Raw genomic sequence first — 21,110 nt, 5'->3', positions numbered from 1 at the left:
TTGCCTGTGAAGTTGCGATTCTGAGAATTTTCAATCACTTCCCATTTAATATGAACTATAATAAAAACTAAAAATATTCATCTGCTATTAGGAAACAGCCGACGGATGACATACGCACCAGCAATATCAAACACAACTGAAAGAAAAATATAAACTGCTTTAAAAGTTCAAAGGATATTAATATAAAAGTTATTTTAAAAAAATACTTTTTAAAAATTCTTCCTACTGTAGTTTTTAACTGTTCACTTATACCAATAGTCATTATGTCAAGAAGGCCTGCAGAGAAACCTCTGGGTGGTAAGACTACCAAAAGGAAGCATGTGACTCTAAACATTAAGAATAAGGTGGAGTTACTAAAATGTCTGGACAAAGGGGCATCAGTCAAGTTTTTGTGTGATGAGTATGGTATTTGTTCATCTACCGTCTATGATTTGATGAAACAGAAAGAAAAACTGTTAAAACTTTTATAGTGACAGTGATTTACCCGAGTTAATGGAACTCAGGAAGACATTGCACCAGACAAAGAATGTAAAAATAGAAAAAGTGTTAACGGAATGGAACCGACAGTGCCGAAGCAAAAAAATACCCTCTCAATCGTTCTATTATCAAGGCCCAGGCAAACGTTTTCCATGAGCAGTTAGGCATAACAACATCCTGTGAGTATACAACTGGCTGGTATGCAAAATTTAAGAAAAGTAATGGTCTTCATATCTTGGCAGTGTGTTGTGAAAAAGCATCAGCTGATTATGATGCTGCAGAGGCATATTTGGGCAAGTTTGCAAAATTAATTGATGACAACAAGTTTACTGCAGAGCAGGTGTATAATGCTGACAAAGACTTCTTTATATTGGAGGTATATTCCTAGAAAAACTGTTGTTGCAACCCAAGGAATCAGCACCCAGTGGATTTAAAGACTCAAAAGAAAGGATAACAGTTTTAGGTTGTGCAAATGCTGTGGGGTCACATAAAATGAAACTACTTGTTATTGGTAAAAGCAAAAATCGAAGAGCTTTCAAAGGCGTAAGTGTCTTTCCAGTTATTTACAAGGCAAACAAACGAGCATGGATGATTACCAAACTAATTTTCCTTGATTGATTTGAAAACCATTTTGTACCAGAGGCTAAAGCACATTGTACATCTGCAGGGCTTCCCAGTGACAGTAAGGTAATGTTAATTCTTGATAAACTGCACATCAACACATCCTGATGCACAGTTTCTTATCAAAGATAATGTTTTTGCCATATATCTGCCACCTAACGGATCAAGGGATGCCGAAGTCATTCAAGGCAATCTATAAGCATGAATTCATGCATAGAATACTAATAAAAATATATACGAATGCAACAAGGGTGTTGAAATAAAGACATTTCAAAAAGATTTTAATATCAAGGATGCAATCTGGATTGCTGCAAAAGCATGGAACAGGGTTGATGAAGACACTTCAAAACATGGTTGGCATACATGGAATGAAAGAATCAGTCTTTGATAATGATCGTGAACAAGAACATATTTTTCATTGGACTTAGGGTACCAAGAGGGGGGAAAAAAAAAAAACTGTCCATGACTTGATTAATTTTGCTAAAGGTTTGTCATGTCCTGAGGCCCAGCTGTTGGATTATGATGCAGTGGAAGAGTGCCTCCATATTGATGATGATATTCCAGTTACCCTCAGACTAAAAGACAGTGAAATCTGTGACATGGTAATGAATAAAAATGAAGATAACGAGAGTGATGACGAGAGTAATGATACTGTTGATTCGTGGAACAGAGGAGTTTTGCTACAGAGCATCACATATTGTCTCTTTATAAAATTCAAGAACTGCTTATAAACGAAAGACCAAAATATCTAAAACAACTTAGTTTAAAGGATATAATTCAGAAACTGGCTTCCAAGGTAAACTCTCCATGCACATTTACAGCATCTATGCCTGAATTCCAGCCTTCAACTTCTGGTGTGTCTATCCCATCAACTACGTCTTCCCAAAACTTCTTCCCATCAATATCATTGAGAAGACGTAGTCTTCTCAATGATATTGATGGGAAGGAAATGGTTGTCAAGGAAATGACAATGATATTGATGGGAAGGAAAGGTTGTCAAGGAAATGATATTGATGATGGCAGGGTTGTCACGGAAACTACTGACACTATGCTACTGCAACAGGATCTGGAAAGGTTGAGTAGATGGGCTGAGAGGTGGCAAATGAAGTTTAACATTGACAAATGTAAAGTACTACATATGGGAAACAGCAACCCCAGAGCAACGTATCAACTCTGTGGTACTACACTGACAGTGGTAGAGAATGAAAGGGACCTGGGGGTGGTTGTGCAGGCAGATATGAAGTTTTCTGAGCAGTGCAGATGGGCTGCAAGAGTAGCTCATGGTATTGTCGATGATATATAGGAATTTTTCTAGCAGGGATAAGGAGGTGATTATTCCATTGTATAAGGCAATGGTCAGACCACACCTAGAGTACTGTATACAGGTCTGGAGGCCTCATTTCAAGAAGGATGTAGAGATGCTGGAACGAGTACAGAGAAGGGCAACAAGATTAGTGAATGGAACAAAGGGGTGCTCTTACGAAGAAAGGCTTAAGTTTTGCAAATTACAGTGTCTGGAGACTAGGCACCGGCAAGGTGATCTGATAGAGGTGTATAAAGCCTTGAATGGTTTGAGCATGCTCAATGCTGATGGGATTCTTCCTCTTGCTCAGAATAATCACCTGAGAGGGCATAAATTCAAATTGAGAAAAGACAGATGTAGGATTACTGGGTAGCCAGATAAATGTTCCCACACCTGTATGTGTGTCCTTGGGCTGAGTCTGCTGTGAAGGGAAATTGCACATATATATATATAATTTTCATATGTAGATATTTGCATATATATATATAAGAAATGTTTTTAATATTTTTAACAATATAGCCTAAGATATGTACATAACCTACAAGGCCCCTAACATTCACTATAACTAGCAAAGTCACACTTAATGAACTATTAACAAAATAACAAATTAAAAGTATAATAATGTCATTACTGCATAAGACTTACATTGAAAGACACGTCAACAGGGGCTAGCGTCTCTCAATATATGCCAACAATAATAACATGAGCCATCTGTTTCTGCGAGTTATATGCCAGTCTCACCTTAATATATACTAAATATAGTATACATAATAGCTTTAAGATCAATTATTAAGATAAAATTTAAGTTTAGAATAGCATAAAGAGCTAGACGTGCAAAAATATGAAACTTGCAATAAAAATATATACGAACGGTTCACTGGCAAAATATAACTGCTAGCCCTACAGATAGCTTTACTCTTATAGTAATAGAATATTTGCAATAGTGTTTCTGTAGCTTAAAGGGCGGGAATAAGCAAAGCCCTTGCTTTGCTTATTCCTGCACCACTATATTTGCACCACTTTGAATGTAAGTTTAATAACAGTGCCATACTTTATAGATATATTGATGACCTTATCGCAATCAACGAGCCAAGTTTTCTGCAAGAAATGGCTATTTTTTATCCTTCGGATCTGGAGCTTGAATATACCAATAAAGATAGTTTTATCGCTGCCACATTTTTAGATATTGATATTAAAATTATGGATAGGAAGGTTGACACTAATGTTTACGACAAATCTACGGATTTTAAATTTGAGACAATAAACCTCACGCATTGGCATTCGAACACGTAGAATACATAGCAATATAATTATATTGCAAGGTTTAAGAATAATAAGAATTTGTAACAGCAGAGTTAATATTTTAGTATCACTGACTGATTTTTATCAACAAGCTATGTAAAAATGGCTTCCCTCTTAAATTTATACACAAGTATATAATTAGAGCTATTTTTATTGCAATAAAATTATGGCATGTCAATATTTGCCCACAAGATATAGTTAAGAACTTGGGGTTTCACTAAAGGAGATGTCTTATGTTGAGCTTATGTATATAATGTACATATTAGGACTTCTCATAGAACTGTTGATCTGCATATTACGCTCTGAAAAAGTTGTACCCATAGTTGTTCTATGGGAAGAAATAATTTTTTTTCCCTCATTTGATCTTGTCCAGAGGTTGCCTTTGTTCATATCGCTTCCAATTGGTGAATGCTATTGCTCTAATCGCATGTGTCAGTACAGGGAGCTTTGAACTTTCTTTCGTTTAACACTCTAACTTGGGACGGTCCACGTTTTTGGTGGCTTTGATGTTTCGGTAAAATTTTGCTTTTTCTGAAAGATTGTTTTGCAGATCTTGATACTAGTTTTTACCATAACGTTCATTTAAGCGTTTAATCTTAGTGGTAATGATACAAGTCTCTTTACACAATGAATTACCAGGACCCCCTCTATGGAACGGGGATTTATACCCCCAGTAATTTTCCGAAGTAGTTTGCAGTCTTTGTCTCTACTTTTATCTATTTGCTATCTAACTCTCATATGCCTCAATTTGCTCAATGCCTCAATCAAACATATATATTTGCTATCTAACTCTCATATCTTATGCCTAAAAATCTATTAGAGTAATTCGAGGGAAACTGAGGCGCTCTTACTATCCCTGTTGCCTTTTCTTTTCGCCTATTTTTCTGAACTATGCCCTTGCTTTTCTTATTATTATTAGCCATATACTGCACCAGACAAAAAAAAAATTGAGTTATCCTGAGAGAGAGAGAGACAGAAGTGGAAAGGGATCACCAAGAAAGAGAAAAATTATGATTCCCGCCCTTTATTATGATTCCCAATATTTTGCCAGTCAACCGTTCATATATATTTTTATTGCGAGTTCATATTTTTGCACGTCTAGCTATTTATGCTATTCTAAACTTAAATTTAATCTTAATAATTGATCTTAAAGCTATTATGTATACTATATTTAATATATATTAATAAGGTAAGACTGGCATATAACTCACAGAAACAGATGGCTCATGTTATTATTGTTGGCATTTATTGAGAGGTACCTTTCAATGTAAGCCTTATGCAGTAATGACATTATTATACTGTTAATTTGTTATTTTGTTAATATTTGATTAAGCATAACTTCGCTAGTTATAGTGAATATTAGATGCCTTGTAGGTTATGTTTACTTAGATAGTATGAATCAGAGCTGTACTACTCAATATGTTCTACGATGATAACAATATTAGTAAAATAATAAGAGGAGTTTACCTCAATATAGTGCGTAGAACACTTCCGTATGATACCCTCCAGAAATTAAAACGGAAAAACCTAAAAAAACGACAACTTACGGGTACATTAGAGTAAAATATAAATAATTAAATAATCAATTTAACACAATTCAAATCAATTTAAAATAATTCAAAATCAAATTAACGCAATTAAAAGAATCTAACGAAAATATTCAAAGCGATTTTCCTTCCTGAAGCTGACAACGCTTTTCGACCGTATGTCGTGATCACAGGAATGAAAATTACCGAATCGGGTTAAACCTGGTACTTAAATAGGGATTATTTGTCTTCGCGCATGCAAAGGTCCACGCATCGGAGATCAAATATGGCCGCCGAACATTAACAGAATTCTGATGTAATTTAATTTCAACGGTTTCTGCAATTAACAGTCGCGTATAATTACACTGAACGTTAAGTATTTTGGCTTCGTTAAATAAAAAAGTATGTTTTTCGTTAATGGCATGAAAGGCTAATTCTGACGCTGCTGATCGAGAAGCACGAACTGAGGCTTCATGTTGATTTACACGAATATTAAGAGAAAATCGTGTCGAACCCTGATAAGACGAGTCGCAATCACCGCAAGAAATGTTGTATACCAGATCATTAATTTGTGTTGCGAACGCTGAAAGAACCGAGCGATTGTTCAGTATAGTGTGTAACTTCCGTATTGGCCTAGCTACAATTTTAAATTCGGTATCTTTAAAGAATCTGTTAAGCTGTTTGTGCCACTGTTCAACATATGGGACAGAAATAAAGTATTTTTTGATATTACTATTGTTGTTGGTGTAGTATTTTGTATCCTATTCTTAGCTTTACCCTAATTCGGTTTATTGTGGTAATGGAATAACCCCTGTTTAAGAATCTGCTAGTTAATATTTGTATTTCTGAGTCCAAAGCAGATTCCGTCGTTGAATATTTATAGGCATTAAGAAATTGATTAAAGATAATCTTTTGTAGGTGAACGGGTGATAGCTATTATAATGTAGAAGCATACCGGTGTTTGTAGGTTTTCAATAGATGCTAAATTGTATTTTATTCGAGTCACGGGTAAGCATGAAATTTAGAAAGTTTAATGACTTTGTATCCATATCCTCACTTTCCAATGTAAATTTGAGTCTAGAATGAATATTATTAAACGAATGTAAAATGTCTTGGATAGTATTACTATTGGTAATAACTAGAACATCATCTAAATACCTCCCATAGTATGTGATACGGGTTCGAAAAGGTGTCAAATGTATCTGCACAATCATTGAGAGATAAATCTCTGACATTAAGCCACTCAGGCTCAAACCCATTGGTAATCCAAAAATTTGTTTGTATACCTTGTCTCGAAAGGTGATGTAGTTAGCCTCAACTAACAGTTTAATTAAGTGAAAAATTTCCTTAATAGGTAGCTTCGTATAATTAATCGGTGTCGAGTTTTTATTTAACATATCCCAAATAATATCTAATGTGTATTCAACGTTTACATTCGTATATAATGAGGTAACATCTAGTGAGAATAAACTGTCATTGTCGCCGAGTCTACAATCTTTAAGCTTATTAATAATGTATCGTAGTTCTTAATCCCAAATTGTATTACCTGTCTAAAGGGTTTTATAATGTTATATACATGTGTAGCTAAGGATGAAAATGACGAGTTCCTGTAGGAAACAATAGGTCAAATAGGAAACCCAGTCTTGTGTAATTTTACCTGACCGAAAAATGCAGGAATATTGTATGTTCTGGACTTCAATTCCTTTAACTGAACCATAGTAATGTAGTCGTTTTTTCGATACATGGTTAACGTTTTATTGTATTGAATGACCAAATTGGTAAACAGTGCCAGGTCTACTTCACGATAAGTGGAGGTATCTGACACAACTGAATCTAGCTTATTAATATAATCATGTTTATCTAGTATTACTACTGTATCTCCTTTATCTGCTCTCTGTATAATAATATCCTTATTTCCCCGAAGTTCTTGTAAAGCTGAACTGTCATGTGTATTCAATTTAGGAAGTCGCGTTTCTTTTATGTTATTCACTACTTGGTTAACTTGTTGAATAAATACATCTTTTTGTGGAACATTTCGAAGTCCAAATTCAATATCAATTACGCATTATTTTTTAGGCAGTTTTCGAGGTGGTAAATTATAATTTAGTCCTTTGGATAAAAGCGAAATTTGGTCCTGTGATAGTGTACAATCACAGGACCAGATTTGAATTGTTTTGAATATTTTCGTTAGATTCTTTTAATTGCGTTAATTTGATTTTTAATTGTTTTAAATTGATTTGAATTGTGTTAAATTGATTATTTAATTATTTATATTTTACTCTAATGTACCGGTAAGTTGTCGATTTTTTCGTTTTTTCCGTTTTAATTTCTGGAGGGTATCATACGGAAGTGTTCTACGCACAATATTGAGGTAAACTCCTCTTATTATTTTACTAAGGTTATGTTTACATGCATATCTTAGGCTATATTGTCACAAAATTAAAAGATATTTCTTATATTTTAGCAGGCAAATGTAATGTTTAATCAAAGCTGATGGCATTAATTCGTCCTGATAATTTTACTTTTAGTTGTTTATATCATTTAGTTATTAGAGATTTTATTTCATTTATATTAATATATATATAAAATCCAATTAATCCAAAAATTAAATAGAGATAAAAATATGTGTTAAGATTAAATAAGAAAAAAATAGTAGGAAAGCAGACCATAGCAAACCAGTAGAGTTATTTTCGCTCTACTGATTTGCTATGCTACTGGCAATTATTCTATATATATATATATATATATATACAGCAGACTCTTGATTTACCGGGACAGTTCAAAAATACAAATTTAAAAAAAAAAAAAAAAAAACCAAAAATCATAAAATTCAAGTAATAATTAGAATACGTATAAACAGATGTTTTGCAAGTTGTAAATAAGTGGCGTTATAAGTCATCATTGGGAGATTAATATACCTATTATCTTGCAAACCCCAGTGTCTTCACACTCACAGCTCAAAATAAAAAAATTTAAAAATAAAGCATTGCATCGATTATTGTGTTCCGTTGCACCGCAAAAAGACAAATTTTGTTTCGTTATTAATGTCAGGGATGTCGAAATTTTTTTTATAGAAAATATTTTTTTTTTTTTTAGAAATCGCAAAAATGATGAGTAAATGCAAAGGAGTTGCACCTTCAGTTAAACAAAAACTTGAAATTATTCAAAAGTTTGAAAACGGTGCATCCGTTAAACCTTTAAGGATGAACCATTATAATGTTGGTGACCAAACCATACGCAACATCGTAAAATATAAAGGAATGCTATTTGATTTAATATCGACATCGCAAAAAATAAAGGGAGGCATCGTATTGGACACGCGAGTAGTACGTGGTAAGTTTTTTTGTTTTTTATCTATCGCCATATTTTTTACGTAAGTTGCTGAACATTTTTCAATACAGTTAGTCCCCGAATTACGCAATTTCGGACTTACGTAAATTTTTTTTCACTCAAATTTTTTTTTTTTTTTTTTTTTTTTTCAAGATTGTAAAATTTAAAACAAACAAAAAAAAACATAAAATAAGCAATCAATAACATCACAGCACGCACAAATTGCACGAGTGAGATACGGAGTAACAAGCAAGAAAATAGGAAAGAAGACAAGAATCTTACAATTTATTTATGGTTTTTTTTTTTTTTATGTGACTAAAGATTTAAGTGAAGGGGACACATTTCACCATAATAATGTAAAAATTCACAGAATTTCAGTTATTGGTATTTTTGCAAATGCAATAAGATGAGTTTACTACCGTTTATAATTAGATGCACGAACAGAAAAAGCCCAATAACACGGAAAGTGCAAATTGCTTTTATTGTTTTTTGGTAGTGACCTCCAGAAATGTGCTTTAGTAAAATGTGAGCTCACGCGGGGTGATAATAGTGAGTTTTCGCCTTAACCCTGTGAAGTTCTCTACAGAAAATTCATTTTGACCGTTATCATGGTGCCGCCTAAGAGAATAAGTGACAGTGGTACTAGTAAATCTACCAAAAAAAAAAAAAGGAAAGCGATTGATTTGGATCAGAAAATTAAACTAATAATCAAGTACAGTGTTGAATTCAGATTTGTCAATAATAATAATATAGCAATATGTTATTAGTCATTCCCGAGTTACGTAAAACTCAACGAAGTAAGAAGTCCTGAAACGTATCTCTTACGTATGTCAGGGGCTTCTGTATTTTTGGATTAACTGGGAAATCGATTATCCAGGATTTGTTTTTTACTATCCATCCTGGAAAATCAAGAGTCTACTGTATATACATAATTTGAATGGGAAATTACATATATATATATTTTTTTCCCTATGTATGGTAAGGATGGAGATTCTTATTTAAAAGAATTACATTTTCTGTTGAAGTAAAGCAGCACTTCAATCTAGCAAAGCATTATCTCATAAAACATGCAAGTCCACAGTTGAATTGGATTAATTTTATGAAACAGAAGGTTTACTCATCTCAAGATTTCAATAGCAGAGTGAATATATATCAAATAAATGTCAACAATTCACCATTTACATAAAATAGCAACAAATGAAAGAAATTTGTATAATTATTTTTTTCCTATAATTTTTGTTCTAGGTAATAGAAAAATGTTGACAAAATAATTTGATATTAATAGAAAAAATAAGAATTTTATCGATTCAGTACATAGTGCATTCAATTACCTGCAACTTTTTGATCATACTCGCAACAAATCCATTAAGTGGAATCATAAGTAACATGACCACTAACCCAGCAAAGACTGAAGGACCAAGGACACCCCAGAGAAAGTACAGTGACAGAGCAATTTGCAGTGGTGCTGACCACAATAAATTAATGAATGGCATCAAGTCCATGAATCGCTGGGCATCAACAGACATCAGGTTGACAATTTCACCTAAAGTGGTTTCTCTTCTAGCTGTGTTGGACAAAACAAGAGCCTTGAAGTAGATTAACATAAAAGAAACCATTAAAATATTATAAAACATATAATATATATTTATATTCAAATTAACTTTTCTCTCATCATTTCATTTTTTAAAAAATGAAATGATGGAATAAATGCCATATTTCCTCAAACACCCTGCATTGTTCCAAGCACAACACACACATCCAACTTTAGATAATAAAAAGAAGAAATAAATAGCTTTTACTTGAATGTATTTGATAACAATAGCATGATTTCAGATATTTTTACCTCTTGATTCATTTCAGTCTTTCACCAATTGTACCATTTTCCTTTAGAAGTTATTTTATTATTATTAGTAAGAAATTGTTTAGAAACAACAAATTACAGTTTATGTCATACAAGGACTTATTTATTCCAACATTCTAAACCATTAAATAAATATGGAACAAAACATCCTTATTATATTATAAATAACTGTTTGTCAAAGTTGGATTTCAAGATTAGCCAATAACTGACAAAACACTCAGATGAAATTACTTTTACAAAGGTATTTAATAATGAGTTACCATAAGAATTTTTATTGTTATTTATTCTCTATCTTGGTTTGGTGGAATCAACTAATTTTTGATATCTCTTCTTCTTACTCCTTCTACAGAATTTTTTTCAGCCTGGTCTGTACTTGTTAACAGGAGAGACTGCTTCTACAGGGATGGGATACACTTAAATAGAAAGGGTGCAACAATATTTGCTGATGCTGTCGAGGCAGTGTTAGGTGGGTCAAAAAACTGCTAGTTTGGAGGGATACAAGGACTAATAGATTAACAGTAGCCACTGGCAAAGGTGAAAGTGATTCTTGCACTGCTTCTATTGAAATGAGCAGAAGCCTAGGAAACAAGATGCAAGATATTTCAGAGACTGCTGGGAGTCATAGCGAAACAAGTAAACACATGGGTTGTATTAGGGCAGCTAAGAATAAGAACAGGTCCATGTATACTTGCATGTACACCAATGCTAGGAGTTTGGTAAATAAATTTGATGACTTCGAGGTACTGCTCAAAACATCAAAGGCACATATTGTTGGGATAACAGAGACGTGGTATCACAAAGATATAAGGAATGCAGAACTGGAATTTGGGGAATACAATGTGTATAGAAAGGATAGAGAGGGGAGGAGGGGTTATGCTATTAGTTAAGAAACACATAAAATCCAAGGAAGTGGAGCCAGTCGACATCGATGGACAGGGCAGTGTTGAGTCAGTCTGGTGTGACATAAGCATAGGGAAATCAAAATTGAGAGTAGGAGTGTGCTAGAGGCCTAATGACTTTGATGAGTATAATAAGATACTGTACAGGGAAATAGAACAGGCCAGTATATCAGAGAGTCTTATAATGGGGGATTTTAATTTCCCAGATATTGACTGGAATTTGTGGGTTGGTCACTCACACACTAGTAAGGGTTTTGTGGATTTATTGGATGATTGTTTTCTACATCAGCATGTTCGGGAGGCAATTAGAGGGAGTATTACTCTTGATCTGATTATCAGTAGTGATTCTTCATGCATCAAGAATCTGCAGAAAAAGGAACCACTAGGTGGCAGTGATCACAGTGTGCTGAAGTCGGATTTACTCAAAGAGGTAACTACCATTAGGGGTAAAGGGAAGGGTTATTGCTTCCGTAAAGGCGACTATGATGGTCTGAGACAGTATTTAAATTCTATACAGTGGGACCAACTAATGATGTTACCAACAGCAAAGTCAAAATGGGAAGCATTCAAAGAATTTATCATGGAAGCTACCAGGCTTTATATTGTTCGAAATATAAAGAAATATTGTTCGAGGTTCAGGCCTAAATGGATGTCAGATGAACTAATGAGACATATGGCAGAGAATAAAAATGCATGGGATACATACAAATTAATGGGGGACATGGAAGTCTATGATAGATATAAGTTGGTCTGTAACCAAGTCACAAAGGAGATTAGGCAGGCAAAGGCAGATTATGAGAAATCCTTGGCAAAGGATGAAAAGAAAAACAGAAAAGAGTTCTCTTTACCTATTTAAACTCAAGAAGGAAAGGGATGAATCAGATTGGTCCACTGGATATTGATGGTTCAACAGTTGAGGATCCTGTTCAGGTGGCTAACAATCTAAACAAGTATTTTGCATCTACATTCACACATCAGGAGTTATTCAGGAAGGGGAATGTCGTAGGTGAAGTAAACATTGGCAGTGACCTAGATGATTTTGTAATAACTGAGAGGAAAGTGGAGGAGAAATTGTTGAGGATAAACATAAAAAAGGCACCCGGGGTGGTGGGATCTATCCAGTTATATTAAAGGAGGCAGCAAAGGAAGTAAGCAAACCCCTAGCCATAATTATGAGAGCTTCTTTGGACTCAGGGGAGGTACCTATAGACTGGAGATGTGCAAATGTAACCCCAATTCACAAAGGAGGATAAAAGGCTGACACAAGTAATTATCGACCTGTTAGTTTAACTTCTATTCCAGGAAAATTAATGGAGGCACTGGTTAAAGAAGCACTGCAGGATCATCTAGACAAGAATTCGGTTATAGCTCAGACACAGCATGGTTTTGTTAAGGGAAGGTCTTACCTGACCAATTTGATTGGATACTATGATGTAGTCAGAAAAGAACTGGATGCAGGGAATAACTTTGATATTATATATTTGGATCTTAGAAAGGCTTTTGATACTGTTGCACATGGAAGACTGCTGCACAAATTGGAGCAGTGTGGCATTGGAGGCAAATTGCTGCTATGGATAAAGGGATGGTTGAGTGGCAGAAGACAGAGTGGTAATCAATGGACACTGCTCAACGTGGACTAATGTTATTAGTGGTGTTCCTCAGGGTTCGGTGTTGGGTCCGTTGTTTTCTGTATTTAATGATATTGATAATGGTATATCAAGCTTAATGTCCAAGTTTGCAGACTATACAAAGGTTGGCAGGGTTGTTAAGGACACTACTGATGCTACGCTGCTGCTGCAACAGGATCTGGAAAGGTTGAGCAGATGGGCTGAGAGGTGGCAAATGAAGTTTAACATTGACAAATGTAAATTACTACATATGGGAAACAGTAACCCCAGAGCAACGTATCAACTCTGCGGTACTACACTGACAGTGGTAGAGAATGAAAAGGAACTGGGGGTAATTGTGCAGGCAGATATGAAGTTCTCTGAGCAGTGCAGACGAGCTGCAAGAGTAGCTCATGGTGCCTTGTCAATGATATACAGGAATTTCTCTAGCAGGGATAAGGAGGTGATTATTCCCTTGTATAAGGCCACACCTTGAGTACTGTATACAGGTCTGGAGGCCTCATTTCAAGAAGGATATAGAGCTGCTGGAACGAGTACAGAGAAGGGCAACAAGATTAGTGAATGGAACAAAGGTTTGCTCTTATGAAGAAAGGCTTAAGTTTTGCAAATTACAGTGTCTGGAGACTAGGAACCGGCGAGGTGATCTGATAGAGGTGTATAAGGCCTTGAATAGTTTGAGCATGGTCAATGCTGATGGGATTCTTCCTCTTGCTCAGAAGAATCACCTGAGAGGGCATAAATTCAAATTGAGGAAAGACAGATGTAGGATAGATGTGCGGAAATTTGCCTTTAGGCAGCGGGTAGTTGGTTGGTGGAACAAACTTCCATCACTTGTTGTTGAAGTTGATAGCCTAAACAAATTTAAGGCTCAGCTGGACAGGTATTTCGAATGAACGGAGGGGTGAAATGGGAGTGGTGGTTTTTTTTTTTTTTTTTTTGCCGAATAAGCTTGCTTTCTTGCATCATATGCCTCTACTAATGCTAATGCTACAGGAAGTGGGTTTGAGAATTGTATAATCAAATTTGTATCTAAGTAATTGTTTAACAATAACTTGTTGGTAAGGATTCGGCATTCCTTAATGAGTTTTTGATGTAATCTAATTGTCGAAGACTAATAAATATTGTATTGTATTATTATTATCAGTTACAGTAATGCTATATTATGCAAGAAAGCAAGCTTATGAAGCATCAGCAAATTAATAAAAAAAAACTTCCTACACCAAATGCCCATCACCTCCAATAATTTGCCCAGTTCTTTGAATTTATTCAAATTACTCACTTCCACAATGACAGATTGAAAATTGTTTCAACATTTAACCACTTGATGGTAGAAGGCAAACCTATGCAGATCTATATTACAACCATCTTCCTCAATTAAAATTTAATACCCCTCTTGTGAGGGGCATTAAATTCAAACTGAGGAAGAATCAAAGAGGAAAAACCCCATCAACATTGAGCTTGCCCAACCCATTCAAGACCTTAAACAGCAAATCAGATCACCTTGCAGGATATTAGCCATGAAATTCTGCATCTGCTGAACTGAAGCCTTTTTTGCTAAGAAAATCCTTTCATTCCCTTCACCAATCTCATTGGTCTTCTCTCACCCATTCCAGCAGATCTACATTCTTTCTAAAATGAGGCCTCCAGACAAGTATGCAGTATTCAAGATAAGGTCTAACCACTAACTGGAAAATAGGTATTCACCTCCTTATTCCTGATGGCAAATTTCCCTTTCTCAATGCACCACATCATTCCTCATGAATTGTGAAACACAGCAATGAAAATAAAGATTACATTAAATTCTAATAATAACATACACTAGCAAGGCTTTTGTAGATTTATTGGATGATTGTTTTCTACAGCAGCATGTTCGGTAGACAAATAGAGAGAGTAATACTCTTGATTTGATTATCAGTAATGATTCTTCATGCATCATGAATCTGCAGATAAAGGCACAACTAGGTGGTAGTGATCACAGTGAGATGAAGTGGGATTTACTCAAAGAGGTAACTACCATCAAGGATAAAGGGAAAGGTTTTGCTTTCGTAAAGGTGACTACAGTGGTCTGAGACAGTATTTAAATTCTATGAGGTGGAACCAACTGATGATGTTACCAACAGCAAATTCAAAATGGGAAGCATTCAAAGAATTAATCTTGGAAGCTATTAGGCTTTTCATACCAACAAAGCAATATTGCTTTGATGGTATGATAGATATAAGCTGGTCTGTAACCAAGTTACAAAAGAGGTTAGGCAGGTGAAGGCAGATTACGAGAAATATTTGGCAAATGATGCAAAGAAAAACAACAAAGAGTTCTATACTTATGTAAATTCTAGAAGGAAGGGGATGAATCAGATTGGCCCACTTGATATTGATGGTTCATCTGTTGATGATCCTGCTCAGGTGGATAACAAACTAAACAAGTATTTTGCATCTACATTCACACATGAGGAGTTACACATTCAGGGAGGGGAATACCAGAGGTGTATTAGTATTAGTAACGGCCGCATGGTGCAAGAAAGCCTATGGCTTATGCTGCACCAAAAAAAAAAAAAAAAAAAAAATCCGAAGAAAACAATGATAAAAACAAAAAAAAAAACAACTAAATAATAATAATTAGTAAAAAAAAAAAAAAAAAAAAGCAAATTAAACCTATCATGAATTTCCCCAAACTATCGGCCTCTACCACCCATGAAGGCAACTTATTCCAGTAATTTATAACTCGCTGGCTAAAATAAAACTTCCTGCAGTCCAATCTAAACATTTCCCCCCGTAACTTGAATTTATGTCCCCTAGTTCTAGCATCATTTATAATCTTGAAAATTTCGTGCTCAGTCATTTTACTGATGCCTCTCAGAGCCTTAAACACCTCAATAAAATCTCCTCTAAGGTGTCTAGTTTCCAAACTTTGCAACCCACATATTCGAAGTCTTTCTTCATAAGGACGCCGTTTTGCCAATCTCACCAGGCGAGTTACCCGTCTTTGCACCCTTTCAAGAAGCTCGATGTCTTTCTTTAGGTGTAGTCTCCATACTTGAACACAGTATTCCAAGTGTGGTCTAACAACATAAGCCTTATATAATGGGATTATCACGTCCCTATCTCTACTTGCAAAAGTTCGATAGATCATCGATAGGACACAATGGGCCTTCCTTGCAACCTGTTTACAATGCCCAGAGAATTTCATGTCTGACTGTATCGTAACACCCAAGTCCTTTCCTCCAGTATTGGGTTTAGTTGAACTCCACCAAGTGAATAAGTTATTTTGGAATTACTGTTTCCCAGGTGCCATTTTTCTGACCATTCCTGAAGTCTATCTAGGTCTCTCTGAAGAAGCTCAGCTTGACAGTGATCATTAACTACTCTTAACATCATCTGCAAATTTAGACATCACGCCCTCTATCCTTTCATTAATGTCATTTATGAAAATTAAAAACAACAGTGGTCCCAATACTGATCCTTGCGGAACCCCACTTCTTACATCAACCCAATCTGAGGAATAGCCATTTATCACAACCCTCTGCCTCCTGCCCTGAAGCCATCCTTCTATCCATCTAAGGATTTTCCCAGTGATTCCAACCTGTTCCAGCTTATAAAGCAACCGCTCATGTGGGACTGAGTCAAAAGCTTTGCTGAAATCTAAATAAACAATGTTGAAATTATTCCCTAAATCCAGCTCGTGAGTGACCCTTTCAAAATAGCGAACCAGATTTGTTAAACATGATTTTCCCTTTACAAAACCATGCTGAGTATCCTTGAGAATTTCAATTCGATCCAAATGATCCTGAATTCCACCCTTGATCATTGCCTCCATGATTTTCCCTACTACTGAAGTCAGACTGACAGGTCGATAATTTTCAACTTCACTTTTAGAGCCACCCTTATGTATGGGAGACACATTTGCACTTTTCCACATCCAAGGGAATCTCCCCAGAGTCCCGTGATGCTCGCATAATTAGCCTCAATGGTTCAATGCACTCGCTTGCCGCCTCCCTTAAGATTATAGAGTATATTCCGTCAATTCCAGGAGCCTTACTGGTCTGTAGGCTCGAATGTTTTTTCATTAAATAATCTTGCGATTCAACTGTGGCAGTAAGCTAGAGAATCTTGTGATAACTGACAGTAAAGTGGAGGAGAAATTGTTGACGATAAACACAAGAAAGGCACCTGGGGTGAATGGAATCTATCCAGTTATATTAAAGAAGGCGGCAAAGGAAGTAAGCACATTCTTAGCCATAATTATGAGAGCTTCCCTGGACTCGGGAGGTACCCATGGACCCAAGATGTGCAAATGTGACCCCAATCCACAAAGGAAGATCAAAGGGAGACAGGTAATTATAGACGTGTTTGTTTATCTTCTGTTTCAGGGAAATTAAAGGAGGCACTGGTTAAAGAAGCATTGCAAGATCATCTAGACAAGACTTCAGTTATAGCTCAGACACAGCATGGGTTTGTTAAGGCAAAGTCTAGTCTGACTAATTTGATTAGATACTATGATATAGTCACAAAGGAACTGGATGCAAAGAATAACTTTCATATCATATATTTGGATCTTAGAAAAGACTTTGATACTGTTGAAAATGGAAGACTGCTGCACAAACTGGAGCAGTGTGGCATTGGAGGCAAATTTCTGCTACGGATAAAGGGATGGTTGTGTGAGAAGACAGAGAGTGGTAATCAATGGACACTGCTCTTTGTGGACTAATGTTATTAGTGGGGTCCCTCAGGGTTCAGTGTTGGGTCCATTGTTGTTTTCTGTATTTATAAATGATATTGATAATGGTATAATGTTCAATGGCTTAATGTTCAAGTTTGCAGATGATACAAAGGTTGGCAGGGTTGTTAAGGACACTACTGATGCTATGCTGGTGCAACAGGATCTGGAAAGGTTGAGCAGATGGGCTGAGAGGTGGCAAATGAAGTTATATGGGAAGCAGTAATCCCAGAATAACGTATCAATTCTGTGGTACCACATTGACAGTCGTAGAGAATGAAAAAGGATCTGGGGGTAATTGTGCAGGAAGATATGAAGTTTTGTGAGCAGTGCAGACGGTCTGCAAGAGTAGCTCATGGTGTCTTGTCAATGATATACAGGAATATTTCTAGCAGGGATAAGGAGGTGATTATCCGCTTGTATAAGGGGATAATATGATTATCTTATAATATGATAATATGATTATCTCCTTGTAATAATCAGGCCACACCTTGAGTACTGTGTACAGGTCTGGAAGCCTCATTTTAAGAAGGATGTAGAGCTATTGGGATGAGTACAGAGAAAGGCAACAAGATTAGTGAATGGAACAAACGGTTTCTCTTACGAAGAAAGGCTTAAATTTTGCAAATTACAGTGTCTGGAGGCTAGGCACCTCCGAGGTGAGCTGATTGAGGTGTATAAAACCTCGAATGGTTTGAGCACGTTCAATGCGGATGGGATTCTTCCTCTTGCTCAGAATAATCGCCTGAGAGGGCATAAATTCAAATTGAGGAAAGATAGTTGTAGGATAGATGTGTGGAAGTTTGAATTTAGCCAGCGGGTGATTGATTGGAACAAACTTCCATCTGTCGTTGTAGAAGTTGATAGCTTAAATAGATTCAAGGCAGAACTTGACAACCCTTTGGAGCCAATGTTTGGGTGAAAAAAGGTTTTTTTTTTTTTTTTGGCTGATGTTATATAAGCTTGCTTTCTTGTATCATGTACCTTTGCTAATGCTCAAAATGAAAGCAAAGTTTTCGTCATTATTTTTATATGAATTTTGGTGTTTAGCAAAAGACAAATACCCCAAATGTAGCAATAAAGCTTTGCGAATACTGGTACCATTTGCAAGTTCTTACCTTTGTGAAGTTCGATTTTAAGCATTGGCAGTCATTAAGTACAGTAAACCCCTGCTATTCGCTGTATCTGTATTCGCGGTTTCGCGATCGCCGATTTAATATAAATTGAAACCTAAAAAATGTGAATTTTAAAGCGCCGTGAATATTTTCCGCCATAAAAAAACATGGGTGTGGCTAAAATTATCTTTTTCGGTCAAAACAGAGTTCAGTGCGTGGGGGGGAGAGGGGTGACAAAATCGCGAGCATGGATGTTTCTCGCTAATCCTTGTTCAATATGTGTTATGCACTTGTTATGGAAGGTTTTGTCGTTTGCTTTTAATTTCTTCTTCTTTAATGCTGCCGAATGGCGTTTGCGACTTTGTTTTGATATTGTTCTCTGTCTAGCGCTGCATGTAGAATTTGTGCTGTTGTCATGTGAAGCCAGGTGTTGATGTTATCTAGCCATGCCATTTTCAGTCTGCCTGGTTTCTTGCCTTCGATCTTTCCCTCCAGGATGAGTGGTAGTAGGTGATATTTTTGTTGGTTCCTAGCGATGTGACCTAGGTATTTGCATTTCCTGCTGATGATGGTTTTGAGCAGGTCCCGTTCTGTGTGCATGTACTGCAGGACCTGTGCGTTGGTTATCTTGGCTGTCCACGGAATTTTCAGCATTCTTCGGTAGAGCCACATTTCGAAGGCCTGGAGCTTTTTTGTAGTGGCTGATGTTAGAGTCCAGGTTTCTACACCGTAGAGCAGTATTGGCCAGATGTAGCATTTCAATGTGCGTAATTTGAGCATGATGTTCAAGCTTCTGTCAGTGAGGAGGGTTCTCCATTTGGTGAATGCCTGCCTGGCTTGTTCAATTCTGCTTTTGATTTCGGCCTCATGGTTCAGCTGGTCATCAATGAGTACTCCGAGATACTTGAAGCGGTGTATTTGCTCTAATTTTTCGTTGTTTAGTTTGATCGTGATTTTGCTTGCAGTCCTGCTGACCTTTTAGCATTAGCATTAGTAGAGGCATTTGATGCAAGAAAGCAAGCTTATGCAGCATCAGCCAAAAAAAAAAAAAAAAAAAAAAAAAAAGTAACATAAATAAATAAAAATAACCACTTCCACTTCACCCCTCTGTTCGTTCGAAATACCTGTCCAGCTGAGCCTTAAACTTATTTAGGCTATCAACTTCCACGACAAGGGATGGAAGTCTGTTCCACCCACCAACCACCCGCTGGCTAAAGGCAAATTTCCGCACATCTATCCTACATCTGTCTTTCCTCAATTTGAATTTATGCCCTCTCAGGTGATTTTTCTGAGCTAGAGGAAGAATCCCATCAGCATTGAGCATGCTCAAACCATTCAAGGCTTTGTACACCTCTATCAGATCACCCCGCTGGTGCCTAGTTTCCAGACACTGTAATTTGCAAAACTTAAGCCTTTCTTCGTAAGAGAACCCCTTTGTCCCATTCACCAATCTAGTTGCCCTTCTCTGTACTCGTTCCAGCAGCTCTACATCCTTCCTGAAATGAGGCCTCCAGGCCTGTATACAGTACTCTAGGTGTGGCCTGACCATTGCCTTATACAAGGGAATAATCACCTCCTTATCCCTGCTAGAAAAATTCCTATATATCATTGACAATACACCATGAGCTACTCTTGCAGCTCGTCTGCACTGCTCAGAGAACTTCATATCTGCCTGCACCACCACCCCCAGGTCCCTTTCATTCTCTACCACTGTCAGTGTAGTACCTTCATCACCTTTGTTTTCTTTTTGTTGATTCGTAGCCCCCATGCTTGGCTTTCTATGTCCACTTCGTTCAAGATGGTCTGTAAATCTTGTTCTGAATCCGCTATTAGTGCTGTGTCATCGGCATATCTTAAGTTATTGATGTAGTGTCCGTTAACTTTTATGCTGATGTTCTTGTCAGCCAGTGTTTGGTCGAAGATCATTTCCGAATAGACGTTAAAAAGAATGGGAGATAATGGACAGCCTTGCCGGACGCCTTTTTTTTATTGGAATTGGGTCTGTCAGGTCGTTGTCATAGCGAAGCCGGGCTGTTTGATTCCAGTAGAGAGTTGTAATAAAGTTGATATCATTGTTTTCAAGCCCAAGTTTTCTCAGTCGGTCAATTAGGCGGTCGTGGTCTACTGAATCGAAGGCTTTCTCGTAGTCAATAAAACATATATACACACGTCTTTTTGATGTTCATAGCACCTTTGTAGCAATATTTGTAAACAGAAAATTGCTTCTCTGGTGCCTAGTCCCCTGCAGAATCCGAACTGTGTGTTTCCTAGTGCACTTTCGCACTTACATCTTATCCTTTGCTGAATCACCTTGAGGAAGACTTTTAGCACCTG

The 21,110-nt window shown here is 36.4% G+C and overlaps 1 protein-coding gene across 3 annotated transcripts in view; it reads right to left on the bottom strand.

Moving 5' to 3' along the window:
- LOC150074975 (ATP-binding cassette sub-family C member 1-like) overlaps window positions 1-21,110 on the bottom strand; it is an 889,139-nt gene that overhangs the window by 512,127 nt on the left and 355,902 nt on the right. For all 3 annotated transcript variants that reach the window (XM_090388347.1, XM_090388349.1, XM_090388348.1), the window contains one exon: window positions 9,891-10,145. In XM_090388347.1, coding sequence (XP_090244473.1) covers window positions 9,891-10,145 — 255 coding nt within the window. The remainder of the gene's footprint in view (window positions 1-9,890; window positions 10,146-21,110) is intronic.

The sequence above is a fragment of the Mastigoproctus giganteus genome, chromosome 14 (assembly GCF_048544385.1).
Source record: "Mastigoproctus giganteus isolate SK-2022 chromosome 14, ASM4854438v1, whole genome shotgun sequence".
Taxonomy (NCBI): Eukaryota; Metazoa; Arthropoda; class Arachnida; order Uropygi; family Thelyphonidae; genus Mastigoproctus; species Mastigoproctus giganteus.
The sequence above is the reverse complement of the archived record's forward strand: the minus strand, read 5'-3'. Positions and strand labels throughout refer to the sequence as shown.